This window comes from Lachnellula hyalina, assembly GCF_007821495.1.
Source record: "Lachnellula hyalina strain CBS 185.66 chromosome Unknown contig00020, whole genome shotgun sequence".
Classification (NCBI taxonomy): domain Eukaryota; kingdom Fungi; phylum Ascomycota; class Leotiomycetes; order Helotiales; family Lachnaceae; genus Lachnellula; species Lachnellula hyalina.
This window is the reverse complement of record NW_022157134.1, coordinates 25,912-51,176: the sequence shown is the minus strand read 5'-3', so window position 1 is coordinate 51,176 and position 25,265 is coordinate 25,912. Positions and strand designations below refer to the sequence as shown.

Here is a 25,265-nt window from a genome sequence, read left to right as displayed (position 1 = left end):
CGTGATGAGAGTAAGAAGTGCTACTGGACGCATCCAATCGCGATGTATAGATGTGTAAAAGCGCGAATTGGAGAGGAAAAGAGGGAAGAGCGTGAGAGTGAAAGTGAGAGCAAGAGTGAGAGTGAGGCTTCCGAGAGATGTTGAGGCGGACTAGCGAAGTTCTAGGCAACACTCCTCTCCCCTCACCGGTTGCCAAGCCTGGAATGAATCTTTTCAACGCCATATACTACCACCAATATCTACACCACAACAGCATATGGACGCCCAACTGCGTAGTGTGCGAAGTATAAGGACGATGCTTGAGATGGAGAAATCAAGATAGAACACGTTGCGGCCCTGACACAATTTGGGGGCCAAGTTAAGGTAGGTGCCACCTAAGGCAAAAGCTTCATTTACTCACGTGATTCGTCACTTCTGTGTTCCTGCCCCCTTTTTGCTTTTTGCTTTTTCCTTTTTGCCTTAGAATAGCTACAAGGTGGCTTCCATTTTCTCACCTGCTATTCCCCATATCACTTTACTCGATTGTTGTTGCCTCGATAGTTCTGCTTGCTGCCAGTACACATACATACTTTAGTCCTGCCATATCACTTGTATGCATTCGTCGCCCTTCTGCCTTTGAATACTTTCGCAGCTGGAAGTCGTGTACTGCAGATTGCCTCTTAACAGCCGTTTAATTTGCTTGTAGACCCGTGCTTCGTCATTTTCTCTATGTTCCGCGCACATCCAACCTTCCCCCTTTCACGTTTGAATGGCTACAGCCTACAGCACCAACGCAGGTTAGGCGGGGTTTCGCTTCAGCTTCCGTATCAGTTGAGGGTCAGATCTTGGTATCGAGATGCGATGCAGCCGATTAGATGGCGGATTCTGCAACGGGAGTCTCCCCAAGCAGCTTTTAATATATCTATTGACCCTGCCTCGCGATGGGCAGGAAAAGCGGCACCAATTCATCATGTACCAGACAGCGCGGAACACTGGTAGTTGATGATAACAAGTGCCGCTTTCTCTGTCCAGCACGGGCCTTTGTATGCGTGTTCTTTTAACCTATGGAGCATCATCTGCAGCATGGAACCAATGCATCTTCCCGAACAGCCCGTCCTAGGGCCTATAATTTGACGTCTTTCGTGTTTGTGTATCTGTCTCATCCCTCTTCACCATCTGAGACTTTTAATCCCTTGGAACATATTCGGCATTACTTCGTCGCCTTTCATTCAACGTTTACTAAACAAATCCTTCGTGATACATGAAGGCTTTCTATCCCATCGTGCCGCTATGGCGCAGGTAAAGGTTTAGCTACATGGACCCATGTCATCTTCAACTTCAGCCAAGTATCTGCTTTGGTCACTGGAAAGGAAATCCGCACTGTATGTTTGTTTCATCCAGTCAGTTGACAGGGAAGCTGGGTCCTTCCATCCACTTAAACAAATGTCACAGATCCGTCCTATGTGACAGCCGCAATTTTGCCCCAAGGAAAAAGGACCCGCCCGAGGTCAGATCAAGTTACACCTATCATCAAATATTCTAAATATACTCCTTGAGCCATCATCCGATTTATTATGCAAGCCTCTCCAACTAAAGCTGGGTGCATTAGCCAAGCGTCACACCGTCGGAGTGACAACACTAGCCATACATCATTTCCAGTACCCCGGTTGAATCTCATTGCACGGTTCTTGTAGCTCAAGATTCAATTGCTGCGATCTCCGCATAGCTCCATGTTTATTATCATATTTCACTTCTGTCAGATGAGAGACTTGAGATCAGATAATGAAATTTTGGAAGAGGCTGTCAAAATTGGGTATTTCCTAGACTATAACATCCTGGTCTCTGATTTTTGTATTCCCCCCTTTCGTCGGCACCCTGTCTTCTCAGCTTCCAACTCTTCTTTAATCACCAACAAATTTCCTCCGTTTTCGACCCTATTCACCCCGTTTGATCGCAGCTGGCCCGGCTTCTATGTCAACTACTTCCTATGCAAGTCTTAGTGCTGAGCAACATGGAATGCTGTGGGGAAATTGTTTGTGTTTGGAAACACAAAGCTGCAGAGTATTCTTAAAAGATCGAGCCTGCCAAGGAGTTCAGGATCTTGATAACGTCGGCCACCAGAAAATATGTATTTGTTAGAATCTGGCTTGATGAACATAAGCTATGCACCAATATATTTGCAGTCGCCAATGTGATGTTGCCACAGAGCTTACACTTTAAATCAGATGTGGGGTACGTTTGAAGGATATATACTGACGCGATTCCCCGGGTTCTGCGACTTCGTTTTCACTCAATGCTAGCATCTCTTTCGGAGTTCCAGTCTGGTGTTAACGTCACTCCTCTATATATCCTTCATGAGAGCCATCGCCACAATTCTTGGACATCCATCATCGCTATCTCCAGTAAGTCAACAACCTGCGATCAAACCAAACTCACACCTTACAGAAAACCCAATACTCACACAAATCAATTGCCTTACTTCTTATGCCTTAAGACCCCACACCTCGCACCTCCAAGCTTCCATAACACAACACACCACTCGACTGAAAGCTTCTCGAAGCACTACATCGTCACCTGGATCTTGGGACGTGCCTCGTCGCACAACACCAGATCCAGACCCAGATCTCACTCGTCAGATCTCACACAAGAGACCACAACATCAGGTTAACCTTCCCAACGGCCGTGATTCGCCCGGGAGAGCGTGCTCTAAAACTAAAACTAACGACTATACTCCACAGGATTGAACGCCTCGGAGCATCCATCCGCATCATATCATGTGCGACTTTGAAGATTTCCAGTTCTCCTGCGGGCACGTCGTGAGCCGCCTATTCTCCTATTGCCACTTTGCACGCACAGACCCATATCACCAATGCTTCGGCGTGAAAGCCATCAAGAACCGCTGGCTCAAGAACGTCCCTTGTCCCGAATGCTCGACAGCGATGGAGCAGATGCAGCATGCAGGCACTGCTCCGTACGAAAGACATGGATTTTAGTGTAGGGTTGGATATATGGTGGTGGATGATCTATCTGGTTGTGTGTTTTTTGTTATCTCATAAGTGTCTGGCTTCGGTAACGTTGCTGTTGTTGTATTGCCATTCGGGGTACAGAAACGTCTTCTGCTGCCTTCTGTCATTTGGAAATATGCTGTGGAATGGAACGGAAGTTTATACCCTTGCGCCAGAGCTTTTAACGACGAATGAATGAAATGATTCAAGATGAAGATGTAAGAAGAAACCCACATTTATGGAACCAGTTATCTCTGTCAAAAATGAAGAAAGTGAAAAAGAAAACTCCACTTCCATTTTCAGATCTCAAGAGTCAAATTGCAACAAAACGAATAGGAAGCAAGCCGGAACATAAAGTAGCTTACTGGAATCCACCTACCCGTACTACCTGAGGTTAAATGTTGTGTTACAGAAGACTGGATCCTTTTCGATCGAGTTACATCTCTCCTCCGTAACACCAAGAGGTCCCCTCCTGCGCGTGCCCTTCAACCCTTCCACCCACGTTCGTGTTCGGCGATCTAATTCCCCGAGATCCCTTCCCTTCACTTTCCCCGACCCTAACCGATCCCATCACATCACACTACATACTCGTATGGTATCCAGCAGCAGGATGTAGCATATGAAAAGAAAACTGGGTCGAATATGGAAACTGATTTGAAAATTTGGATTTGGGTATATTCGCTTGCAGAATAAAGGGGAAGTGTAAGTGGAAGTGCGTGGTTTATTGATTCGTAGATCCCTCAACAAGGCCCACAACGTTATAGCGCTTCGAGAAAAAGGTCATCCAATCATCGAGCACCTTCTTCTTGTCGTCTTCTAGATCCTGCCATTCGGGCTTTACGTCCTCGGCTTTGGTGGATGTTAGGGCGAGGGCGCGGGAGGCGTCGTGGCCTGCGAATACTATTTTCGACTCCCAATTAGCGTTTGTGATGTATTAAAAGTTGAATTGATAATATAAAGAGGGGGAAAGGGAAAGGAAAGGAACAAAAAAAGAGGGGGGGGGGGTACCATGATAGGAACCACCTTGAAGATACATCTTGTTGCCCGTTACATCAAAGACTTTTCCCTTGATTGCTACGTAGCATTTTTCACTCGTAATGCCTATTTTGTATGGATAAGTATTTGCGAGGTTGGAGAGATGGAGGAGGGGATTATTAACCGTCACAGGTTGCGAGGGTTGAGACGGATATTGGGTCGTCCTTTGGGGGCGCGAGGACGACAGGGGTTTTGGGCTCGAATTTGCCAGCCATGTTGGGATTTGGAGCTGTAGTTGAGGATTGGGTATGTATTGTGTTGTATTGTGCGAATGGATGATAGAGGGGTTGCAACATGGGGATTTCATCGGTGTGGGTTATCGGTATCATCAGCGCCGAAATCAACAGGGATCACAAGAAGGTAGCTTAGTAAGCCACTTTTTATGAACTTCACAGCTTGCAGCTTCGACAGTTACGAATAGCTTCAGAACTCGGAATTCAGGACCGAACACATTTCTTTTCCTGACGTTGTATCTATTTCTTTTGGAACATCGCCTTTCCCAAAATGTTCGCCCCCCGCTCCCCTGGCGCTTTTCGACAAGCTTCAAATCGAGCTTCACAATGCCTGCGCCAGCAACGCCTCGAAGCTATCCGCCGGAACCCAATATCACATCAGATGAGGCAGCAGAGATGTCAATCCACCTTTGAACCGCCCCGAAAGCCTTCTGCTGTCAAGCTACTGTTCAGGGCCCATCCATTCTCAATGACATTAGCATGTCTTTCGTCCGTTTCCCAATCGTTGTTCATGTATGAAGCAATGCTAACATATCCACAGAATCTTAGCTGGCGCATCAGGCTTGCTATACGGGAATTACATCTACTATAGCTACATAATCGGCGCCTTCCACAAATTCCCCGAGCAGGTAGCAAAACCCATGCGTCGAGCAATCTACTACACAAACTACAGCCTAGATCCCAAAAACGCACTCAAATACTACAAAGAATCTCTACGAGTAGCCGACGAAATTGGATTCGATCCCTTTTCAGAGGAGATGATAGGGGTGAAGATCCAAGTGGCGGCACTATTCGAGAAAATTGAGCAATACGATAAAGCGATCGGAGTACTAGAGATCATCAAGTCCGATAATCTGAAATGGATGGAGGCGCTAGGTGACAAGCCTGGTAATGAGGCGAAGCGGACGAGGGTATTAAAAAAGACCGTGCAGGTCAGTGTCAAGCTGGGGGATTTGTATGCGTGTCCGTATATATTGGAGACGGAAAAGGCGGAAGAGAGTCTGGTGTGGGCGGTGCAGACCGTGATGCAAGAGAAGAGGAGGGTGGAGAGTTCAGGCGTGGAAGTTGAACAGGGGGATTGGCTTTCAGATGAGGAGCAGGGTGCTGCGTTGGAGAGTAAGTTTTCTCTTCTGATAGTTTTTGAACTTCAGCTAACATGTTTCAGCGCTGGCACATCACTATGAGGAGAAAGACCATCATTACCTCGCAGCGCCGTTGTTCCTGCAAGCTATAACCTTTTCGCAGCCCGTGAACTGCCATACCACAGTCTTGAGTATGCTTTTCCTCTATTTTAACAGCACTTGCTAATATCCGTAGTGAACAACCTCTCCATCTCCCTCGCGCAACAGCTCCCACCCCCATCCACCAAAGCAAGCGCCACACGCACCCAGCTCATCTCCAACGCCAAGCAATGGGCCGAAAAAGCCATCTCCATAACCGCTGCCATCAAAGATCCCGAACGGACAGAAGAATGCGACGTCTCGTGTGCAGTAGCTACGCATAACCTGGGCGAGTTTGCCGAGATGTTGGGGGATGTAAAGGAGGCACGTAAGAGGTTTTTGGAGGCGATGAACTTGGCACAGAAGGTGGGGTTCAAGGAGGGGGTTGTACATAGTGGGATGGCGCTGAGGAGGCTTGATGATAGTAAGAAGAAATCGTAGGATCAATACACATGTCATTTTCTCAGAGGCCGGGTGGCTTGGATTAAGGCAGTGAACTTTCGCTGCTATGGTGAATCTGTTGTCTGTTGGTGCTAGGCTTTGTATTCTTGTTGCTGTTCTGGGCATCCTCTACATTGACTATATTGGTCCTTTTTCTTCTTTTTTCTTCTTTTTTTCTTTTTGGTTAATGTATATCTGGCGCGAGAGAGAATATGCGGGAAAGCCAACAATGTTTATGTGCCTTGCGAGCTCCAGTTGATATATTTTATGTTTAGACCCTCTTTGAAATCCTGGAAGCCTGTAGCTTGAATACTTTCCAGTGATAGACATGCACCAAAGGAGGGGGCTTCAAAGTCCTCTGCTGGGAATTAACCAACTCTCAAGCCTGGAATCGAATGATGTACCTATGTAGGTAGGTATTATCCTCCTAGCTATACGTAAAGTCAAACACTTCTTTCGGATCCGGCACGGAGCCGAGGAATTCGCAGAAGCGCGTAACTCGTATCCCACCGACCGACCAATAAAACGCTGAAACCACACGTTGGAACGGAGTTTGGACCGTATACCGTTATCCGCGAGTCCTTACATTCGCATGGTTGATGTTGCTATATAGGGCTTCGATTTCTCGGACATTTTCATTTGTAGGTTGCTATCCCTTCTATGCCAAGACGCGTCGCCATCGTCCGACGTAGCGGGACTCGGGCATATAAGCACAAGTACGATGGCTTCAACATGTCAACCACTGAACGACAATGTTTTTGGCCCTGTTGTCCAAGGATGCAGGTCGGGATTTGATTTTACACTGTTATTTGAGCAAACCATACTTTCAATTGGCCCTGCCGCATTGCTTCTACTGTCGACTCCACCAAGACTCCTACGGCTTCTCCAGACAACCCGGAAAACAATTTCAAGCCGCCTGCGCTCTTTCAAAGCAGTGAGTATCCTCCAGACCTATATATGTTCAAATATTCTAACATACGTTTTGCGTAGCTGAATGCTCTACTATTAGTCGGTGTCCAGCTCGGCTTACTGATAGCATGGGCCCCACAACCTCCCACTCGAGCAACTGTGCCTTCCTCAGTTCTTTCTATTCTAGCTGCCTTAGCCATTCTATTCCTCTCGCTACTTGAACACTCGCGAGCAGTCCAGCCTTCTTTTCTAGTCAACGTTTATCTGCTCGTTTCGTTGTCATTTGACGCAGTTCAAACTCGAACGCTATATCTCAGACACGAGAAGGGCACAATACTCGGTCTTTTCACAGCCAACATCGCAATCAAGGCAACGTTACTACTTCTAGAGAGCAAAAATAAGCGCAAGTGTCTCAATCCGCCGTACAATTCGTACCCACCTGAAGCTATAAGTGGAGTCTTCAACCGGAGCTTCTTCTGGTGGCTTAACCCCACACTTGCGGATGGATTTCGAAAATTATTGACCGTGGACGACCTTTTCAAGACCGACAACAACTTACTCTCCAGGCCTTTGCAAGAACGCGCCCGGAATTATTGGGATAAATGTAAGAATTCGTCACCCAGCGCTGCTATTGCTTAGAACCTCAAGCTTAACCGAATTTAGACCGCACTTCCACGCGACTTGCCTTGCTTTATACCATATTCCAATGCATACGCTTACCATTGGCACACATGGTCTTTCCCCGTCTATGTCTAATTGGTTTTAATTATGCTCAGCCATTTCTTATCAACTCTGCCATTGCTTTCGTCTCTCTCCCGATCGAAGAGCAGAACAAGAGTGTTGGATATGGTCTCATTGGAGCGGCTGGGCTTATCTACCTTGGCATTGCGGTACATATGCTCTCCTCGACTGCCGTTCAATACTAAGGTCAAGCAGCTTTCGACCGCTAACTACACACACCAAATGTACCGAGCAATCACGATATTCAGAGGCTCCACTGTGTCACTAATCTATGCCAAGACACTTGAACTACAGGCCGAAGTATACGACGAGTCGACTGCTCTAACATTGATGAGCACTGACATTGACCGTCTTTCTCTTAGCTTACAGGCAGCTTGTGAGATATGGGCGAGAGCTATCGAACTGTCAATTGGATTGTGGCTTCTGGAAAGACAGATGGGTTGGATCTGTGTGGCCCCTTTATTCATTGTAGCTGGTGAGTTCCATAATAGTTCCGTAAGTCCACCTGTTCTTACTCGTAATATCAGGGTCGATTTTTTTTTCTAGCAAAGTCGCTACACGCATGGGCCCACGACAAAGGGAATGGTTGAAAGGTATCCAGCGCCGCGTTGGCATGACTTCTTCGATGCTAGGGTCGATGAAAAGTGTCAAGATGATGGGAATCTCCGACAATCTATCTGAGAGCCTCCAAAAGCATCGAATATTTGAATTGGAATTGTCCAAGAAGTTTAGAGTGATGGGATTGTGGAGATTACTTTTATGTGAGTAGATCCGCTGCCTTGGTACCTCGACGATAACTGAGATATTAGCGTTTGTACCTACAATACTAGCACCCCTATCTTGTTTCATTATCTTTGCGATCAAAGCAACAGTGGACGGTTCGGATCGTCCTACCGCAGGTGAAACCTTTTCGTCATTAGCTATTATTTCGCTCCTTACCTCTCCTGCTTCGGACTTCCTGCAGTCTTTGCCTCAAATTGGAATGGCCACTGGCTGTCTAGATAGAATTCAGGTCTTCCTGCTTTCTGTTCCTCGGAGAGACGATAGAATATCTTCGGATTTGTCTAACACGGAGTCTAACACGGAAGAGGTTATCTCTGAAGAACAGGGAAACGCGTTCGAGCTCAAACCCCTGCCATCCAGAGTATCAATTTCGCCGGCGATGATCGTCCAAGACCTATATGTTCGACCATCTGAGAAGTCGCCAGTCGCCTTGCATGGCCTCAGCTTTCGCGTCAACAAAGGATCTCTAGCCATGATTGTGGGAATAGTTGGTTCAGGGAAGTCGACCCTTCTAAAATCGATCATTGGGGAACTTAGATGCGAAAGTGGATCCATTAGTGTTTCCAGCAAACGTGTTGCCTACTGCTCTCAATCGTCATGGCTCCCAAATGCCACCGTCCGGCAGATTGTCTGTGGGGTCCCTGAAGCTTCGTGCGAAGATGCACTGTGGTACAAGACTGTTCTTCATGCTTGTGCCTTCGATGAAGATGTAGCAAAGTTACCAAGTCTTGATGATACACTTATTGGAAGTCGAGGTGTGACATTAAGCGGTGGCCAAAAACAGCGACTAGTTAGTTAAAGCTCTTTAGTGTGAAGATATCCGCTAACTCTTCACAGGCCCTAGCAAGGGCAGTCTACGCCAGGCGCGACGTGAATATTCTTGACGACGTGCTAAGTGCAATTGACGCGAAAACCGAACGACTTGTTGTTGACCGACTGCTTGGAAACACTGGGCTCTTCAAAAAGCTTGGATCTACTGTAGTATTAGCCACCCACGCCGGTTAGTTATTGCAAACAAAAGAAAGAGAGATAAGTTGACTAACGTATATAGTTCGACATCTGCCGCTTTCTGATCAGATTATTGTTCTAGGTGCTGATGGCAATATTGCTGAACAAGGAACCTTTAAGCAACTAAGATCACAAGATGGCTTTGTCAACAAAATCATCCTTTCGCCGGAACTCCTCCAGTCAAAAGAAAACCAGAAGATTTCAGCCAACCCCTCGTCAAATCAACCCTCAGGAGCCGCTCCCAAATCTCTTAGAGGTCCCACAGCTAGTGATACGGCTGATTTGAGCCGTAGAATAGGCGACATTTCCGTTTATAAGTATTACCTTCATGCCATTGGTTGGAAGAATGTTACTGTTAGCATTGTTACCTCTGTCATCTACATGTTCTGCACAATATTTCCTCGTAAGGATATCTGATTTCATATTTTTCGGGTTCTGACTAGATCGCAGCTTTGTGGTTGACCTGGTATGCCAATGGCACGGTCTCAAGTCTGCCGCTTTTCATCAGCATTTACGCCGTATCTGCAGTTATAGCACTCTGTGCAATTGCGCTGGTTTTATTGTAAGTTCAGACTTCCAAGCTGGGGTTGGAACGTCTGCTAATAAAGAAACAGTAACTTATACATGCGTATCACACCGGAATCTGGGGCTCGATTACATGAAGTCCTGCTTCGATCGGTGATGGGGGCTCCCCAGTCGTTTTTCGACGAAACAGACTCTGGGATTACATTGAATCGCTTCAGTCAAGACATGACTATCATAGACGGCCAATTGCCTATATCAGCAGTGTTGTCATTTTCATGTGAGCAATTCTCTGATCTGACATAAGCTTCGACTGACATTTTTATCTAGCTGCTTTACGATGTCTGGGTGCAATGGCTCTCATTGCTGTCGGTTCGACCTACATGGCTATTACATGTCCAGCTCTAATACTCGCAATCTATTTTTTGCAGAAGTACTACCTACGAACTTCGAGACAGCTAAGGTTTCTTGATTTGGAGTGTAAGAGTCCTCTGTATACTCATTTTGCAGAGACACTAGAGGGTCTCTCAACTATTCGTGCTTTCGGTTGGCAAGAAAGCTTCATTTCAGAGAATTTGGAACGACTGGACAACTCTCAACGGCCTTATTATATGCTCTATTGTATACAGAGATGGCTCAATCTCGTGCTACAGCTTCTTATTACTGTTATGGTTGTGATTGTCATGGCACTGGCTACGAGTCTGACCAACACCACGAGTGGTGGCCAACTGGGAATATCACTTAGCTCTGTGATATCTTTCAATTCAACTCTCGCCATTTTGCTGCTGTTCTGGACTCAGTTAGAGACATCTTTAGGCGCAATTGCGCGACTGAAAGGTTTTGAGGAAGGGACACTGTCAGAAAATAAGCCTCAGGAAACTTTCGTACCTAATGAGGAGTGGCCGGGTTCCGGTGCTATCGAATTCAAGAATGTCTCCGCATCATATGGGTAAGTATTTCATACAATCAGAAAAACATTGACTGACAGTACAAAGGCAAGGCGCACCAGCCCTTCAAGATATTTCTTTTCGTATCAACGCCGGAGAGAAAATAGGCATCTGCGGTCGAACCGGAAGGTAAGTAAAAAGCAACCCTCTGATTCTACATGGCTGATATTCAGTAGTGGGAAATCTTCACTCCTCTCGGTTCTTCTCCGTATAATCGATATCGATTCCGGTTCTCTCACTATCGATGGTCTAGACCTAGAACTCATTCGTCGCGAAACAATACGGTCCCGTCTCATCACCATACCCCAAGACCCATTTATTCTCTCCGGATCGGTCCGCCTCAATGCCGACCCAAGCGGCAACGCGGGTGACGAATCCATCATCGCAGCTCTGGCAAAGGTTGGGCTCTGGGACATTCTGGAATCTCGAGGCGGTCTCGAGGCAAATATGAATACCAACCCGTTGTCTCAAGGCCAACTGCAGATTTTCTGCCTCGCGAGGGCCATGTTAAGAACCGGAAAGGGAAAGATCTTGGTACTAGATGAGGCAACGAGTAGTGTTGATTCGGAGACGGACCTACTGATGCAGAGACTGATCCGAGAGGAGTTCAGTGAGTGTATTGTGTTGACAGTTGCACATCGACTGGACACGATCATGGACTCGGACCGGGTGATTGTTTTGGATGCTGGGAGACTGGTGGAGATGGGAAGCCCAGAGGAATTGATGAAGCGTGAAGGGGCATTCTGGGGGCTGAGAGGAGGAAGTCATAATGATTGAGGTAGGATATGGTAGACCTGTTTGTAAACACAAAGACGGATGTCTTTATTCGGAAGATTGCGGATGAAGATACAGAATCCCAAGTACATTTCAGGTCTGGCTGGACTAGACTCGCCTACTGTAACAGCCATATGGTTGCCTGCTGACTTGTGATAAGATTTGCTGTCATTAACCCCGCCCCATCAGCCTCAAATCAATCCAACCTCTGCATCTCCATAAGCAATTCCATCCCATTCCTTGCTCCTTATTCAAATTTCGAAATCGCACACCCAGGGAAACGCTGACTAAGCTAACGCTAAGGCACGTGGATAATTCACGTGACTACTTGACATTCTAACAACTTAAATGCATGAAAAGCATTCCCATTCAGATGCCATAGTCCTGACTGTCGCATTCGCAGCGGTAGAATTGATCATCCAAACTCTCCGCCAGGTTCTCGAATATAGCAGGACCGAACTTTTGGCCAAAATCCAGATTTCCGCTGGCTTCTGCGATCAAGAGAAGGTATATAGTTGACTGTGAGCTCTTCATAAGCTGGACAATACGTTGGAGCCATTGCCAGGTACTACCTTTGACACGATCAACTCGGTCAATGATGAGGTATACCTTGCTCATTCCGGTTAAGATATACTTGAGCAAGTTTATTAACAAATCGACATTGTTAGGCTGACCCGAAACCTTGTTTGCTTCTGTACGTAACTGACGGATCCATGGATCTGAAGTAAGGGACTCCCGCCGATACTGTATCAATTGGCAAATCCAGCTTCTGAGAATCGATGCTATGAGAACCACTTGATCGTTGTGAGATTTCTTGCAGAGATAGACCCCGTAGCACTGATTTTGCGAATGGAGCATTTGGACAAAGGGGTCGAGACAATGGGAGAGCCAAGAGAACTCGCCATCGCCATGCGAAGTACTTCCGTAGAGCAACAACAACGCCGAATTCTTCTCGCTGAACCATCTCAAATAAGGTTCATGCTGCTGGAGAACATCAAGCCGGAACTCGTTGAATCTCCGGGCATTATCAAAGGCGTCGTCGAGTGTCTGTACATAGCGAGGCAGCTCCATTTGAGGATCAGAAAATGATGCGTCGACGAGCGCCTGAAATTCCCTGATGTTTGCATCCAACCTCTGCTGCTGCAGTTTGCTGAGGAGCTTGACAGTTTTGTTTGTCTTTTCGTGTACTTCCGACAGTCGTTGACTATCAAGAACATCCCTCTCCTTGTTAATCCTGATAAGCGCGTCGTGTACCCGTTTTACTTTTTCGTCCATCATTAGGTTTGGGGGATCTGTTATGGCCTTGATAATGCGTTTCATTCGTTTCATACTCCAGTAGTCCGTCGCATAGCGCATAAAATCGATACTTTCGACAAATGCTTCGCATATAAGCTGACGCATCGTCTCTGTCTGGTGAATCGTCTTGATTGCTTTAATATGGTCGAACTTGTCTGTGAGAGTTCTCAGCGTATCCGCAATCACGGTCTCTTTGCGGCGCTTGTTCACTGCGACAGCCATAAAGGTGGCGAGAGTTCCGTATGCCACACCACCGTATTGCTTGTCTGCACCTTTTATTATTTCAATAAGCCCCGGATATGCATCAAGGTATTTCACAAAGTTTGTAGCAGCATCTTCCAACAGTTTTCCTTTCTTGGAACTAGCAGAACTCTTCGCCATGACCATCTTATTCCTCAGAGCTTCAAGCTTCTGAGATGCTTGCCGCTCGATATCATCTGCATCATGAAGGGCCGAATTGCTTCCATACTCTTTGGAGAAGGCAGGATGTTCGTTGTCGAGAATCTTAGTCTTCACAGATTTTAATCTAGTATCTTTAGTTCTCGAGGCTTTTTTGGGAAGATGAGAATTATACAATTCACTGTCTCTGTGTGACTTCCAGTACCCTTTCCAATTATCACGGGTTTTGTCGACCTGCGTCTGGACGACCACCGTTGTTTCCATACTCTCTAGCTTGACTACGCCGGAGAATTTGGCTACTATAAGACTAGTCTCTTGCTGGAGATCTTTAGGAGTATTGATAAAACATTTCTGACATTTCTCGATACCAATATATCATACACAAGAAGAAGTGTCTATAGGCGCTACTATAAATATATTTGCTTGCATATGTAATAAAATGAGACCAGGGTGGTTTTCAATCGGCGATCGACAAGGCAAACGATCAAAGCTACCTGGCCAATAATCGTTTGCCCCGTCGATTGGTAATTGAATACTACCCTAAGTGAGGCTATGTGTTAGGCTGAAATGTCATTTGGTTTCAATTTACGCAGTGGTTGCATAGTTTGAGTTGATACAGTTGGTAGCAAGTAAAACACCCCATCCGAAATTCAAGTTCGAGGCAGAAAGAGGCAGAATACTGAGGCTGAGAGTCTCTCTTTACGCTTCTTACTTACTTCCAACTTCTCCGCCACCCCTCCTTCCTTCAAGCGCCAGGGTGTGTTTTTTTCTTTTTAAGTTACTGGCTTGGTGTAGTCAAAAACTTTGGCTTGAAAGGGCAGCTAACATATAAAAGTTCTTGTTCGATGTTAATAGATGTAAAGAATGCTTAACTAGGTATTGTACTTGGAGGTCATACGACCTAGGATTTTTATTTTTATTACTCCCTAAGCTTACTGCACATACTGTTAGAGGCGAATTATTTACTGGCATCTTCTCTTCTGAAGATCTTGGTAATATTCCTCGGGTGAATAAGGGTGACCTTCTGCTACGTCTATTTACTTCCTGGTGTACGCCTTAATGTTCGTCCCGTCCCTTGTACTACCCAAGCTTATACGTGGTCTCCTTTGATTCGACCTCCTGTACTGCACTCTACAGCGCTTCGCCCTCTCAAGCTTGCAAGGTCCGACCAATTCTTCGCGCACGGCTTCTCTAAATAGTTCAATGCCTACTTCTATATGACCAGGGGCCGAAATGTAACTGCCATAACACAGCCTTGATGTCAGAGACCGATTGGGAAACTCGGACGTTTCCCACAGCCCGCCCATTTATTTCAGCTCTTTGTCTTTTGGGCGTCCTGCCTATGCGTCTCTGTGGGCTCGCACTACATTTTATAGTAATGAAGCAGCCTTATAAATTCCGTTTCCTTTCGTGTGGGCGCAACTTTCTGCTCTTCTTTGATTATGCTTGAACCTTGCCTTGACGACTCCGTCGATCATTACTCCGACGTGGCAATTTGCTCCGTACTGCTCTTCTCTTTGTATTTTGCTTTTAGGTGCAGGCATTTCTAGTGCACATTCACTTCGCCCTCTTAGTTTCAGTTTCATCATCATGTCTAAACAGGAAGATACCAGCCAAATCAACAATGGCGCAGAAGCAACTGAGTGTTCTAAATGTCGTCACTCGGAACTCAAGTTCAACAGCTTGCAGATCAGATACATGTCGCTTCTTGAGGAACGCATCAAAGTTTTGGAAAGTCAACTGAAACCGGCAAAGAACGACTCCGACTTGGAAGAAGAAGTAGAAGGCGGAAACAAGAAGAGTGAGGAAAAGAAAGAAGAAGAATCGATCCAACCCAGAATCGAATACCGAGAATCAAAATACAAAGCGGACGGAGAGCGGAAGGAAACTGTCATTGGGCAGAACTTGACAAACAACGACTCGTCGGAACCAGCGTCCCTTCAGGTCCCGGTGACTTTTCTCAAATACTACGATAGAACCGGGGAGTACCAAAACAGCACTATAACGAGCAGAGAGCCTAATCTCAACGCTGTGGTTTTGTTCGTTTTTGCGCACCACCCCTTTTTCAAGCATTACCGAGATACTTGGCCAAGCTCGTTTTCCAGTCCGTACGAGCCATTTATCCACTCATGGTCCGAACTGCAAAACGTGGCCCAGCAGAAAGAAGACAGTTCTAGTTTCATTGAGCTGCGAAAACAGATATCCAGTGAAGAAAATCCCACGAGTCAATACTCCACCATAAAGGACTTGAAAGATCCGGAAAAGTTGACCCTTGCGCTCGATTATCTCAAGCAGATACTTCGATACATAGAGCAAACGCCCGAGCTTGAGGATTATTTCAAGAACAGAAGGGAGCTCGGCTCAGATCCTGTCGCCTCTATTGCATGGGACGAGTTATGGACATTGTTCCCGCCAGGTGAACTGATCATTACACGGCAATGTTTGAAGCAACCACAGCTTCTGATTGTGCAAGAGGCTTCGGCTGACAACAAGGAACAAAGAGAACAAGATAATAAGGAGGTATGGCTTCTGTATGCTTGGACTTACGATTGGGATGGCAAACAATACTGCCGAGCAATGGTGACAGTCAAATTCGAACGGTTCAAAACTAAGAACCAAATTGATAGTTTGGATTGCTATCCCCTCAGGTATGATCCGAACAGTGCCGACGTCATGGATTTTCTATGCAAGAGGGGCAAGAAATTCTGTGATTTCTTAGAGAGGTCTTCTCGTGTCTTTGAATATAGTGGTGCGGCACAACTTCGAGGAGGAGGTTTTAGTTTCCAGAAAGAACGATCAAGCGATACCCCCTTCAACACTGTTGGAGAACCAGAAGCTCGTCCGCGCTCGAGGAATGTAAGTGCTCTCCTTGGTTGATCCCGTAGTCATGACTGAGATTCTAACGTCCATTAGCTCTCCAAGGATCAAGTCATTGTGGATCATAAAGCTTACGCTGATCATGGGCCAACATCTCCGAATGATTGGCTACCCATGGATCAACTGGAGGTGTATGAGCCCCCAGAATCTGATCGCTGTCAGTGTCAAGCATGCGACGACAATAAAAGATTAAACGACAACCAAAAGCATGCCTTTGATCGAAAGAAAAGCTCTAAAGGCTTTGATAATTTGCAATTCGCCCTGCTCCCACCCCGAATGCTAGGGTATTTGCTGGCCCAAAAGACATGGTTGGAGATGGAAGTCGACAAGATCACGCCACTCGGCTCAATCGACAAAACGAGTCTCGAGAATCTGCAGCTGGCAAAGAAGAAAAAAGATCTTATCAAAAATCTGATCGAGAGTCATATGATGAGCGAAAAGCCTAGCATGACCGATTTCATCAGGGAGAAAGGAAGGGGGCTGGTAATCCTCCTTCATGGCCCACCAGGTGTTGGCAAGACCTCCACTGCTGAATGTATCGCCAGAACAACGGGTGCGTCTTTGCTTCCCGTTACTCCATCTGATATTGGCATCGACACTGCAGACATCGAGAAGAAACTCAACCATCTCTTTGAGCTGGCAAGCTCATGGAAAGCAATCCTGCTCTTGTAAGAATTGGTGCTGATATCGAAGTAAGCTTCAATTTGAGCTAATCCTCTCGCAGCGACGAGGCAGATGTTCTTCTGGAATCTCGTTCCAACAGTACAGCCGATATCCAAAGAAACTCATTAGTATCTGGTACAAAGCCCAGCTGCTTGTGTTACGACATAGTGCTAACCCTATTATCAGTTCTTCTACGGTCCCTAGAGTATTATTCTGGAATTCTCATCTTGACAACCAATCGAATTCGATCTGTGGACATTGCCGTGCAGTCTCGCATCAACCTTGCTATCAAATACCCTGATCTGAGCTACAAATCAAAACAAGCCATCTTTCTCGGATTCATCGGTCAGCTAACCGATGAGAACGCGGATAAAGACAGGCTCAGACAATGGATTGGAGAGGACCAAGATGTGTCTCCGTTTGACAAGCTGAATGGGAGACAGATTCGTAATGTGCTCTTCTCAGCAGCTTCATTAGCATCTCGCGAAAACCGTCGATTGAAGGTCACGGATGTGGAGAGAATGCTCGACGAGACTCGCGAATTTGTCACCGACCTTGCCTCGGTGACGAATATTGCACGATCAAAGGGAGAAGTGGGGTTTAACGAGCCATAGGTTAGGTATTAACAAGTACGACTTGGACAGGAACGTAAATAAACATATTGTGAAGAACAAAATGCAGATATATGCAGATGAACATCAAGACCAGACCTGGGAAGAAGAGTCCAAAATCCTATTGTCCCCTAAAAGTCGCGAATAATGCGTCCAACAGTACATTTACTGCCAACTTTCTAATACATACCATCTGACACCGTGCTAGCATTGCTACCGCCATCCTACATAGTCTTGGACTTGTACAGGACGTTAAAGGGGATTCCTTTATTTTCTATCGGTGCACTTGATGCTCTTGCCCTTTTATCGTATCCGTCAACACACCCAAGTCTCTTTCTCAATCGAACCATACATATAGCCCCACCTTCCCTTCCGGAAAGGCCTCCGTTCCCAACCCCTCACCTCACGTCAGCCAATAACGAAGCCGAAAGTGTACCTCCGTACAGTATACTGTAGTGTCGTGTGCTCTCTTCCCCTCTCCGGAAAAGACGGGATGAAAAGGGTGAGTAGACTTCGTAAACTAAACCTGAACTGTCCGAGTACTATAAGCTTGGCCTTCTGCTATGCCGTGTACAAGTACCGCCGCGTGATGGGGTGGGATGGTTATGTAAATACGATGCATGTTTATATACTTGTCTTAACTCGTGGATTTGTAATCATGGTTCATGAGTTATTTATCAGCTTGATGTGGGTATGCTTATACGAAGTATTAAACGCTGAGGATACATGTACTTTGTACTTCTATAAAAGTACCTTGATTACTCCGTCAGCTGTTTCTCGGTCTCGGTGATAGGCATAAAAGCCAGCACGCCTGCCGCATGCATGCTGCGGGTGGAGGTGCGGGTGAGGCTCGCGCTACGGCGATACTGTACATGGTATAGTGTCGTGTACTGTAGTGATGATCATCGATAGCGATAACAATTCCCTGTCAAGCTCACCGCCGCATACAGTACGATGGTTGGGATTCTCTCCTGATCAGACTGAAAGACAAAGCAACAGAATCATCAAGTGGTAGCATCAAGTGAGCTTATACGAAGTACAAAACTCGTATTATTATTATTCTTATTATATAAGTTATAACCATATCATATACCGATCAAGAGGCTCCACGTTGACGATACGCCAGCCATGTCATCAACCACCACCTCAGGTCTCGAACCGGCATCTACGGAACCCTAAACTCCCAACACCGAATCACATCCCCAGCTGCGGTCCACCATGCACATGTATTGGCTGCTGGGGATCAGACCTCCCTCCGTAAGCTCTTGACTATTGCTCCCTAACTCCTAGACCGGCGGATGCGGATACTTCGGGATTGTATTTGCAATGCAATGCATGCATTTATCGACTGAGTCTGCCTTTGGTATCGATGGTGCCGATTTATCAGCACCAACCTCCATCTCTTTGTTCCTGTCCTGTCCTACATCACATACATGGATCCTATAAGGTAGCAGTAGTCGACACCCCGTTACTTCCTCCCTTCTGTTCGACTGTGTCGAACATGTCCTGCTGAAACACGCCCCAACAAAAGCTCCGCCGGCGTCGTCGAGCTATCCTACCATACCCTTATCACTATTACTATTTACTCCAGCAGAGCCGGGAGAAGAATACCCTTCTAGATTGGAGGTTGAAGTGGAAGTGGAATTGGAACTAGAACCACAAGGAGGACGGACATGTTTTATCTACGACGCTTTATAATCGTCATCGTCCTCATCGTCGCCAGCTACTTCGCCCTTACCGCCCTGCACAAGCACCTCGATCCGAACAAACACAAGCCCGACGAGGCTCGCGAAGATGCGCGCTGGATCGCGACGTCGCAGCACTGGCTAGATCGCCAGGCGTGTCGTTGGATGGGTTTGTGCGGACTCTCCCACTACCATCCCGATCCTGCCGCGAGGTCGTGGAGTAAAAAGAGGGCTGGTCAGGATATACTGTTGGAGCATGAGGAGGATGTATATGGGGAGAGGATTGATTGGGAGGAGATTATTGGGGGTGGTGGGGGACCGAGTGAGTGGGATGGTGACGAGAGAGTTTTGAAGGATGTCCCGCAATTCGTGCTGGATCATGCGCCGCTGGTACATCTATATTCCAAAGAAGAGTTTTGGCCGTCAGATATTTCGGAGCATATCTCGCATATCACGCCCTATCTCAACCATACGAAAATGAATACGAGCAGGCCTCGGCACAATGTCCATGACTTGCACGAGTTGAATTCTGGCAATCAAGGGAAAGCCATGTTCTTGCATAGCAAAGACGACGTAGAACAACGCCCAGATTGGCTGGGTAGTGCTCACAACAAACCAATTCCCTATCCAGATGAAGCAGAAGTGGAAGAGGAAGAGGTAGATACATACACCGAGTTCACAGACAAAAAGTCCAAGGAAATTGAAAAGGAATTCTGGTTTGATCCCGACGGCTTTGCACCTAAACAGTCACCACCCCTTTCCTCATCATTCCGTTCCCAATCCACTGGCCGCCGCCGCCTCTCGATGAAGAAGTCTTTGAAACAAAAGAGAAGAACTCCCGCCCTCCCCGGCCCAGGCGGCTACTCACCAGCACCTGCACACCTAGTCCTCGTAGACAAGGGAAATGGAATCCTCGACGCCTTCTGGTTCTATTTCTACTCGTACAACCTGGGCACCACTGTTTTAAACGTCCGTTTCGGGAACCACGTCGGCGACTGGGAACACTCGCTCATCCGCTTCGTGGACGGAGTGCCGAAGGCGGTGTTTTTCAGCGCGCACAGTGGGGGTCTGGCGTATGCTTACAATGGTGTGGAAAAGGGCAAGGGGAAAGGGAGAGAAAACCGACCGGTACTGTACAGTGCGATGGGAAGCCACGCCATGTACGCGACACCGGGGAAACATCCGTACGTGCTCCCGTTCGGCTTGCTCGCCGACGTTACGGATAAAGGGCCACTATGGGATCCCGCCTTGAACTACGTCGCATACCATTACAACACCTCCATCACGCATAACCAAGACGCCAAATCCATCCCCAACTCTCTCAGTATCAGCCAGATGAAAGATGTTCTTCAGCCGGCAAGCTGCAATCCCAAGGCCCCTATGGGCTGGTGGTGGTACAAGGGACATTGGGGGGACAAGTTTTACGAATTAGGCGACTTCCGGCAGTGGCGGTTCGTGGGGCAGTATCATTATGTGAACGGGCCGTATGGACCGCGGTATAAGAACCTGGGACGCAGTAAGCCGTGTCAAAGTGGCGATCGCTGTACCATTCTGGAGAGTATTGAGCAGGGAAAGGGGAGGAGTTGGGTTGGGAGGAGAAGGAGATGATTTTCTTCTTCTCTTCTCTTCCACTATCCCTACCATGCTAAAGATGACGATGTCGATGACGAGACGTATTTACGATTGAACTCCAAAGACAGAAAGATTAGTTTACATAGAAGGAGGCGTTTTTGGCGTCTCATTTCATTTCTCTTGCTCATGCTCTTATTGACATTTGGCGCTTAAGAGGGTTGCTTACATACTTTACGTTTTAGCATATATGCTTGATTGGATTGATTCAAAGCGGTATAGTAAGTAGATGACGTTCGAGATTCGAGTCGACCGATTGAATATACCATGTACGTCTAATTATCTTTTTTCTTCTCGAGATGAGAATCTATATATGTATGTATCTAGTATATATATAGAATGCATATATGCCTTATGTTTTTTGGGGGAAGATTTCTCTCTACTTGGAAGGTAGGTATGTGGCTATGGAAAAGAAATAAGGAGAAATGGTGCGGGTTGCAGGTCGATTCATGCTATGCCATGTACTGTACCGTGGCATGCTGTCTATGCAGCCGTCCTTTGATGCAGAATCGCCGTTTGCGATGATGCAGTGCATATCACAACATCTTTAAATTAAGAATTATATATCTCAGTAAGTACCATGTCTTCTGCTCCGCATTCTGCTGCCTAAAAGAGATGTTGGAAGATACTATAAGTAAGTATGCCTTGGGTTCACTTAATGGGCCGGCCGATGGCTGGGGGACCGGAAAGCAAACAAACAAGCGAAGCGAGGCTTTTCTTTATTTTTCAACCTCGAGCTCACCGACGACGCATGCCGTTTTACAGACTCTCGACTTTTTCACAAAACATTATTTCTGAGTTTTGAGTGTATTCCTGCTTTCAAGTAATTCGACGTGTCTTGCTGGCTCTTTTATCATCTGTCCGTTTCCACATTACAGTACCGGCCCGGAGATCTTGGATGGGTGGGTAGGGATGAATGGAGGGGATGCTGCCAGATCCCGAAATGTGAAGGACTCATTTCCTCTTGAGTGAGTCATTCCGTTTGCTGGCTGGCTTGGTGGCCTGATATTTTCACCGGAGGTAAGGGCAGATTCTGAGGTTCTAGGATGCTGAAACAGCCAGCGCCACCGCAAGCCGCAATGGCCTGTGTTGGTGGCTATAGGCTGCTACTGAGCAAGTCTTGTCAGTTTCTGAATTTTGAGAGTCTAGGTCTTAGTACAAATAGAGTGCATGTTTCGTTTGCTTTCATTCCTTACTCATTTTCTTATTCTTTGAATTACGCATAAATCGAGACCACTACGACACAAAGATCTCACGATGTCTAAATACGCCAACACCTTGTTTGATGATGAAAGTTTCGAAGATACGAGCACGAGCGAATATACAACTGTTGGAACGACTTTCTCCGAAAACAACATGAATATCTCTTCTTCACTCGAAGACCTACAGACCGACGAGCAGCGTCGTGTTCTCGACACCGTTGCCCAAGTCCGAAAATGCGGTCTCGAAAGCATCCTCTCGCTGCCCCAGCTTGTGGTCTGTGGTGACCAGTCTGCTGGCAAGAGTTCAGTTCTCGAAGCTTTGACTGAAATCCCTTTTCCTCGCGAGGACAACCTCTGCACCCGTTTCGCCACCGAGATCATTCTTCGGCGAGCGACCACTAATAAGCTTACCATTAAAGTGATCCCGGACGATACGAGACCTGCTTCGGAGCAGGCCTATATCAAGACTTTTCAAGAGAGTATCACGGACTTTGAGGACCTGCCCAGGGTCATGACTTTAGCAAAGCAGGTCATCGGCATAGATCAAAAGGATGATTCTGATTCTGGCTCCGGGCTCAGTGCTTTCGCCCGTGACGTCCTCAGCATTGAGGTGGAGGGACCATCCCGCCCACAGCTTACCCTTGTTGATATTCCCGGACTGATCGCGAATGCAAATCCTTCCAAAGGCGTGACGGAGGCAGATGTCAAGGCAGTCGCAGAGATCACCGATCACTACATCTCACAACCTCGAACCATCTGCTTGGCTGTCATTGCCAGCACCAATGACCCTGCGAATCAGCCCATTCTCACCAAGGTGAGGAATTACGATCCTGAGGGAGACCGGACCTTGGGTATCATCACCAAACCTGATCGTCTTTCCTCTGGATCTGGAAGTGAGAAAGCGTTCATTTCCTTGGCGCAGAATGAGGACTTCTTCTTCAGACTCGGCTGGCATGTCCTGAAGAATCGATCCCACGAGGAGAGAGAATTCTCTCTCATGGAACGAAAGATGGCCGAGGTTGCATATTTCCGCAACTCGAACTTCAAGGTTCTGCCTAAGGAGTCTGTCGGCATCGACACACTGAGAACGAAGCTCAGTGGTCTGCTCTTTGATCACGTCAAGCATGAACTCCCAAAGCTACGACAAGATCTGGAGGATGCTCTCACAGACACCAACCAGCAGCTTGGTATGTTGGGCGAGCCTCGCTCTACCCCGGCCGATTGCAAGACGTATCTGGCCAAGATGAGTCAAGAGTTTCTCAAAATCTGCAGTGCAGCAGTGGATGGGCATTACGAAGGAGAGTATTTTCATAACAATGTCGACCGCCAAGAAGAATTCCGTGAAGATTCTACCGAGATCTCAATCTCTCGCATCCGTGCCGTCGTCCAAAATCTGAATTCAGAATTCGACGCGCTGTTCCGAATGAATGCGCATAAGTATCATGTCGACCTGGACAAAGACGGGCTAGCACCCTACAACCCGGACTCCGCGAAAGAGTTCAAACACCGCTTCCACCCCGATTCCATCACCCCTATCCGTATGAACAAGGACAAAGCCCTAAAATGGGTCGGTGCAGCCCAAGCACAAGCCCGTGGTCGCGAGCTCACCGGAAACTACAACCCCCTCCTAGTCGGCGAGCTATTCTGGGAACAAGCCTCAAAGTGGGAAGCTTTTGCAAAGGAGCACATCGATACTGTATCCCGTAAATGCAGCCACTTTTTGAAAACGCTCCTCCACGACAAATGCCCCAAGGACATCGAGACCCGTCTCTGGGACTCGCAGATCCACGATGCGTTGAAGCGCCGCGGCAAAGCTGCTGGTCAGGAGCTGGCGATAATCATGAGTGAGGTCAAAGAGTATCCGATAAATTACAACCATTATTATACGGATAGCATCAAAGGACGACGACAGAATCGGCAAAAGGCGGCATTGAAGCAGACGGTTTGTAACGCGAGTAGCTCCAAGGAGATCTTGGATGCATACGGGAAGGTTGTTGATACTTCCACCAGTATTGACTTGGACAAAGTGGTCGATGAGTTGGCCAACAGCAATGATAAGGACATGGGATCTTTCAGTTGCGAAGAAGCTCTCGATTGTCTTTTTGCCATCTACAAAGTAAGTCCTTTCTTTTTCTATCTTCTCTTCCCCTCTCCCCCACCCCTTTTCTTCCACATCCACATCCACATCCATTTTCCAAAAACTAACACCCCTAGGTGACACAAAAAGTCTTCATCGCCAACGTCACGACGCAAATCATCGAACGCCACATCGTGCGCGGCCTCTCGGATATCTTCTGCCCCGTCGTCGTGTCCAGCATGTCGGATACGGAAGTCGAGGCCATTGCCGCGGAGCCTGCCAGCGCGAAGCGCCAGCGCGAGTTCCTTGAAGATCGGGTGCGGAAGCTGGAGGATGGGCAGGAGATTTTTAGGGGCGTTATGGGGGGTAGGGGGTGAGTGAGTGGAGATATAGGGGGGGTTGATTTGGATGGTGGTTGGGTTATTTGTTTGCGGTTTAGGTAGATGTCATGCTTCTGATTTCATTCTTACATGCGCCTTTTTATAAATCAGTTATGTTCTAGAGCCGCCGACGAATATATTTCTTATAAAGTAAGGTAAAGGTACTTTATTCGTTTGGCATGAGTGGTCATGGTGGGGGTGGGGTGTGGCTGAGAAGATGAAGGCGCAGTCGATGTTGGAAATTTGCCCAACGACGCGCGCGCACCCTCTCCTCTTCATCGCCAACAACTGCCTATCCTTCTTCGGCGTACCCAACTCAGTCTCCCGAGACGGATTCTGCCTGTTTGTTCAGCGTGTATGTATGTACAATGCACTAGATCCATTTGAGATGCTGCGGGAAGCCTCCCGTGGATAACTTCAAGATTTGAGTTTCCTTTTGTCCCTTGCTTTGGGAAGTACTCCAGCCGAGATGTTGCTTGGGTGGTACGTATTTGTGGACGATCCTGCGTTGGCTGTCTCTTTCAAGTGAAATTTTCGCAGACTTCTCACTGCGTAGTTGTATGTGGCGAGGCAACAACAATCTTTGCCTCTGTTCTTGAAACTGCATCAATCAAGCTCTGTGAATCAATCAGCCTTTCCGCAGCGGTCTGCTTTGCGGTCACTTCAGGCACGACCTTGCTGCTCCAGTATTTAAAGCTTTCATCTTTCGCATAACAGGACAGAACCAAGATAACCTCAGACTAGCACCGGCTTCTACTTTCTTGCTTACAGCTTGAAGTAAATGCCCCCAGCGTCTTCTGAGTCGGTGAAATTAATCTAGAACGCGGCCGTTACGAGGACTTCTCCTCA

The 25,265-nt window shown here is 47.1% G+C and overlaps 5 protein-coding genes across 5 annotated transcripts; 4 read left to right on the top strand and 1 right to left on the bottom strand.

Annotated features, from left to right (window-relative positions):
• Positions 1-3,705: 3,705 nt before the first annotated feature.
• Positions 3,706-4,234, bottom strand: MP3 (putative steroid-binding protein; the record flags this gene model as incomplete). The annotated part of the gene is made up of 3 exons (XM_031147850.1): positions 3,706-3,884; positions 3,993-4,085; positions 4,144-4,234. The coding sequence occupies 3 exons, from the start codon at positions 4,232-4,234 to the stop codon at positions 3,706-3,708; spliced, it is 363 nt and encodes a 120-aa protein (XP_031008032.1).
• A 345-nt stretch (positions 4,235-4,579) lies between these two features.
• On the top strand, positions 4,580-5,913 carry LHYA1_G002875 (TPR repeat-containing protein; the record flags this gene model as incomplete). The annotated part of the gene is made up of 4 exons (XM_031147849.1): positions 4,580-4,650; positions 4,794-5,368; positions 5,418-5,525; positions 5,570-5,913. 4 exons carry the CDS (start codon positions 4,580-4,582, stop codon positions 5,911-5,913), a joined length of 1,098 nt encoding a protein of 365 aa, XP_031008033.1.
• Positions 5,914-6,634: 721 nt separating this feature from the next.
• FUM19_0 (ABC transporter) lies at positions 6,635-11,600 on the top strand (the record flags this gene model as incomplete). Its single annotated transcript, XM_031147848.1, has 13 exons — positions 6,635-6,847; positions 6,904-7,426; positions 7,486-7,712; positions 7,759-8,038; positions 8,091-8,324; positions 8,373-9,136; positions 9,184-9,346; positions 9,398-9,757; positions 9,805-9,916; positions 9,969-10,156; positions 10,207-10,825; positions 10,872-10,952; positions 11,000-11,600. The coding sequence occupies 13 exons, from the start codon at positions 6,635-6,637 to the stop codon at positions 11,598-11,600; spliced, it is 4,365 nt and encodes a 1,454-aa protein (XP_031008034.1).
• Positions 11,601-19,116: 7,516 nt separating this feature from the next.
• On the top strand, positions 19,117-20,736 carry TDA6_3 (putative vacuolar protein sorting-associated protein; the record flags this gene model as incomplete). The annotated part of the gene is made up of 1 exon (XM_031147847.1): positions 19,117-20,736. The coding sequence occupies one exon, from the start codon at positions 19,117-19,119 to the stop codon at positions 20,734-20,736; it is 1,620 nt and encodes a 539-aa protein (XP_031008027.1).
• Positions 20,737-22,014: 1,278 nt separating this feature from the next.
• Positions 22,015-24,413, top strand: mx1 (Interferon-induced GTP-binding protein Mx1; the record flags this gene model as incomplete). Its single annotated transcript, XM_031147846.1, has 2 exons — positions 22,015-24,075; positions 24,174-24,413. 2 exons carry the CDS (start codon positions 22,015-22,017, stop codon positions 24,411-24,413), a joined length of 2,301 nt encoding a protein of 766 aa, XP_031008028.1.
• Between the last annotated feature and the right edge of the window lie 852 nt (positions 24,414-25,265).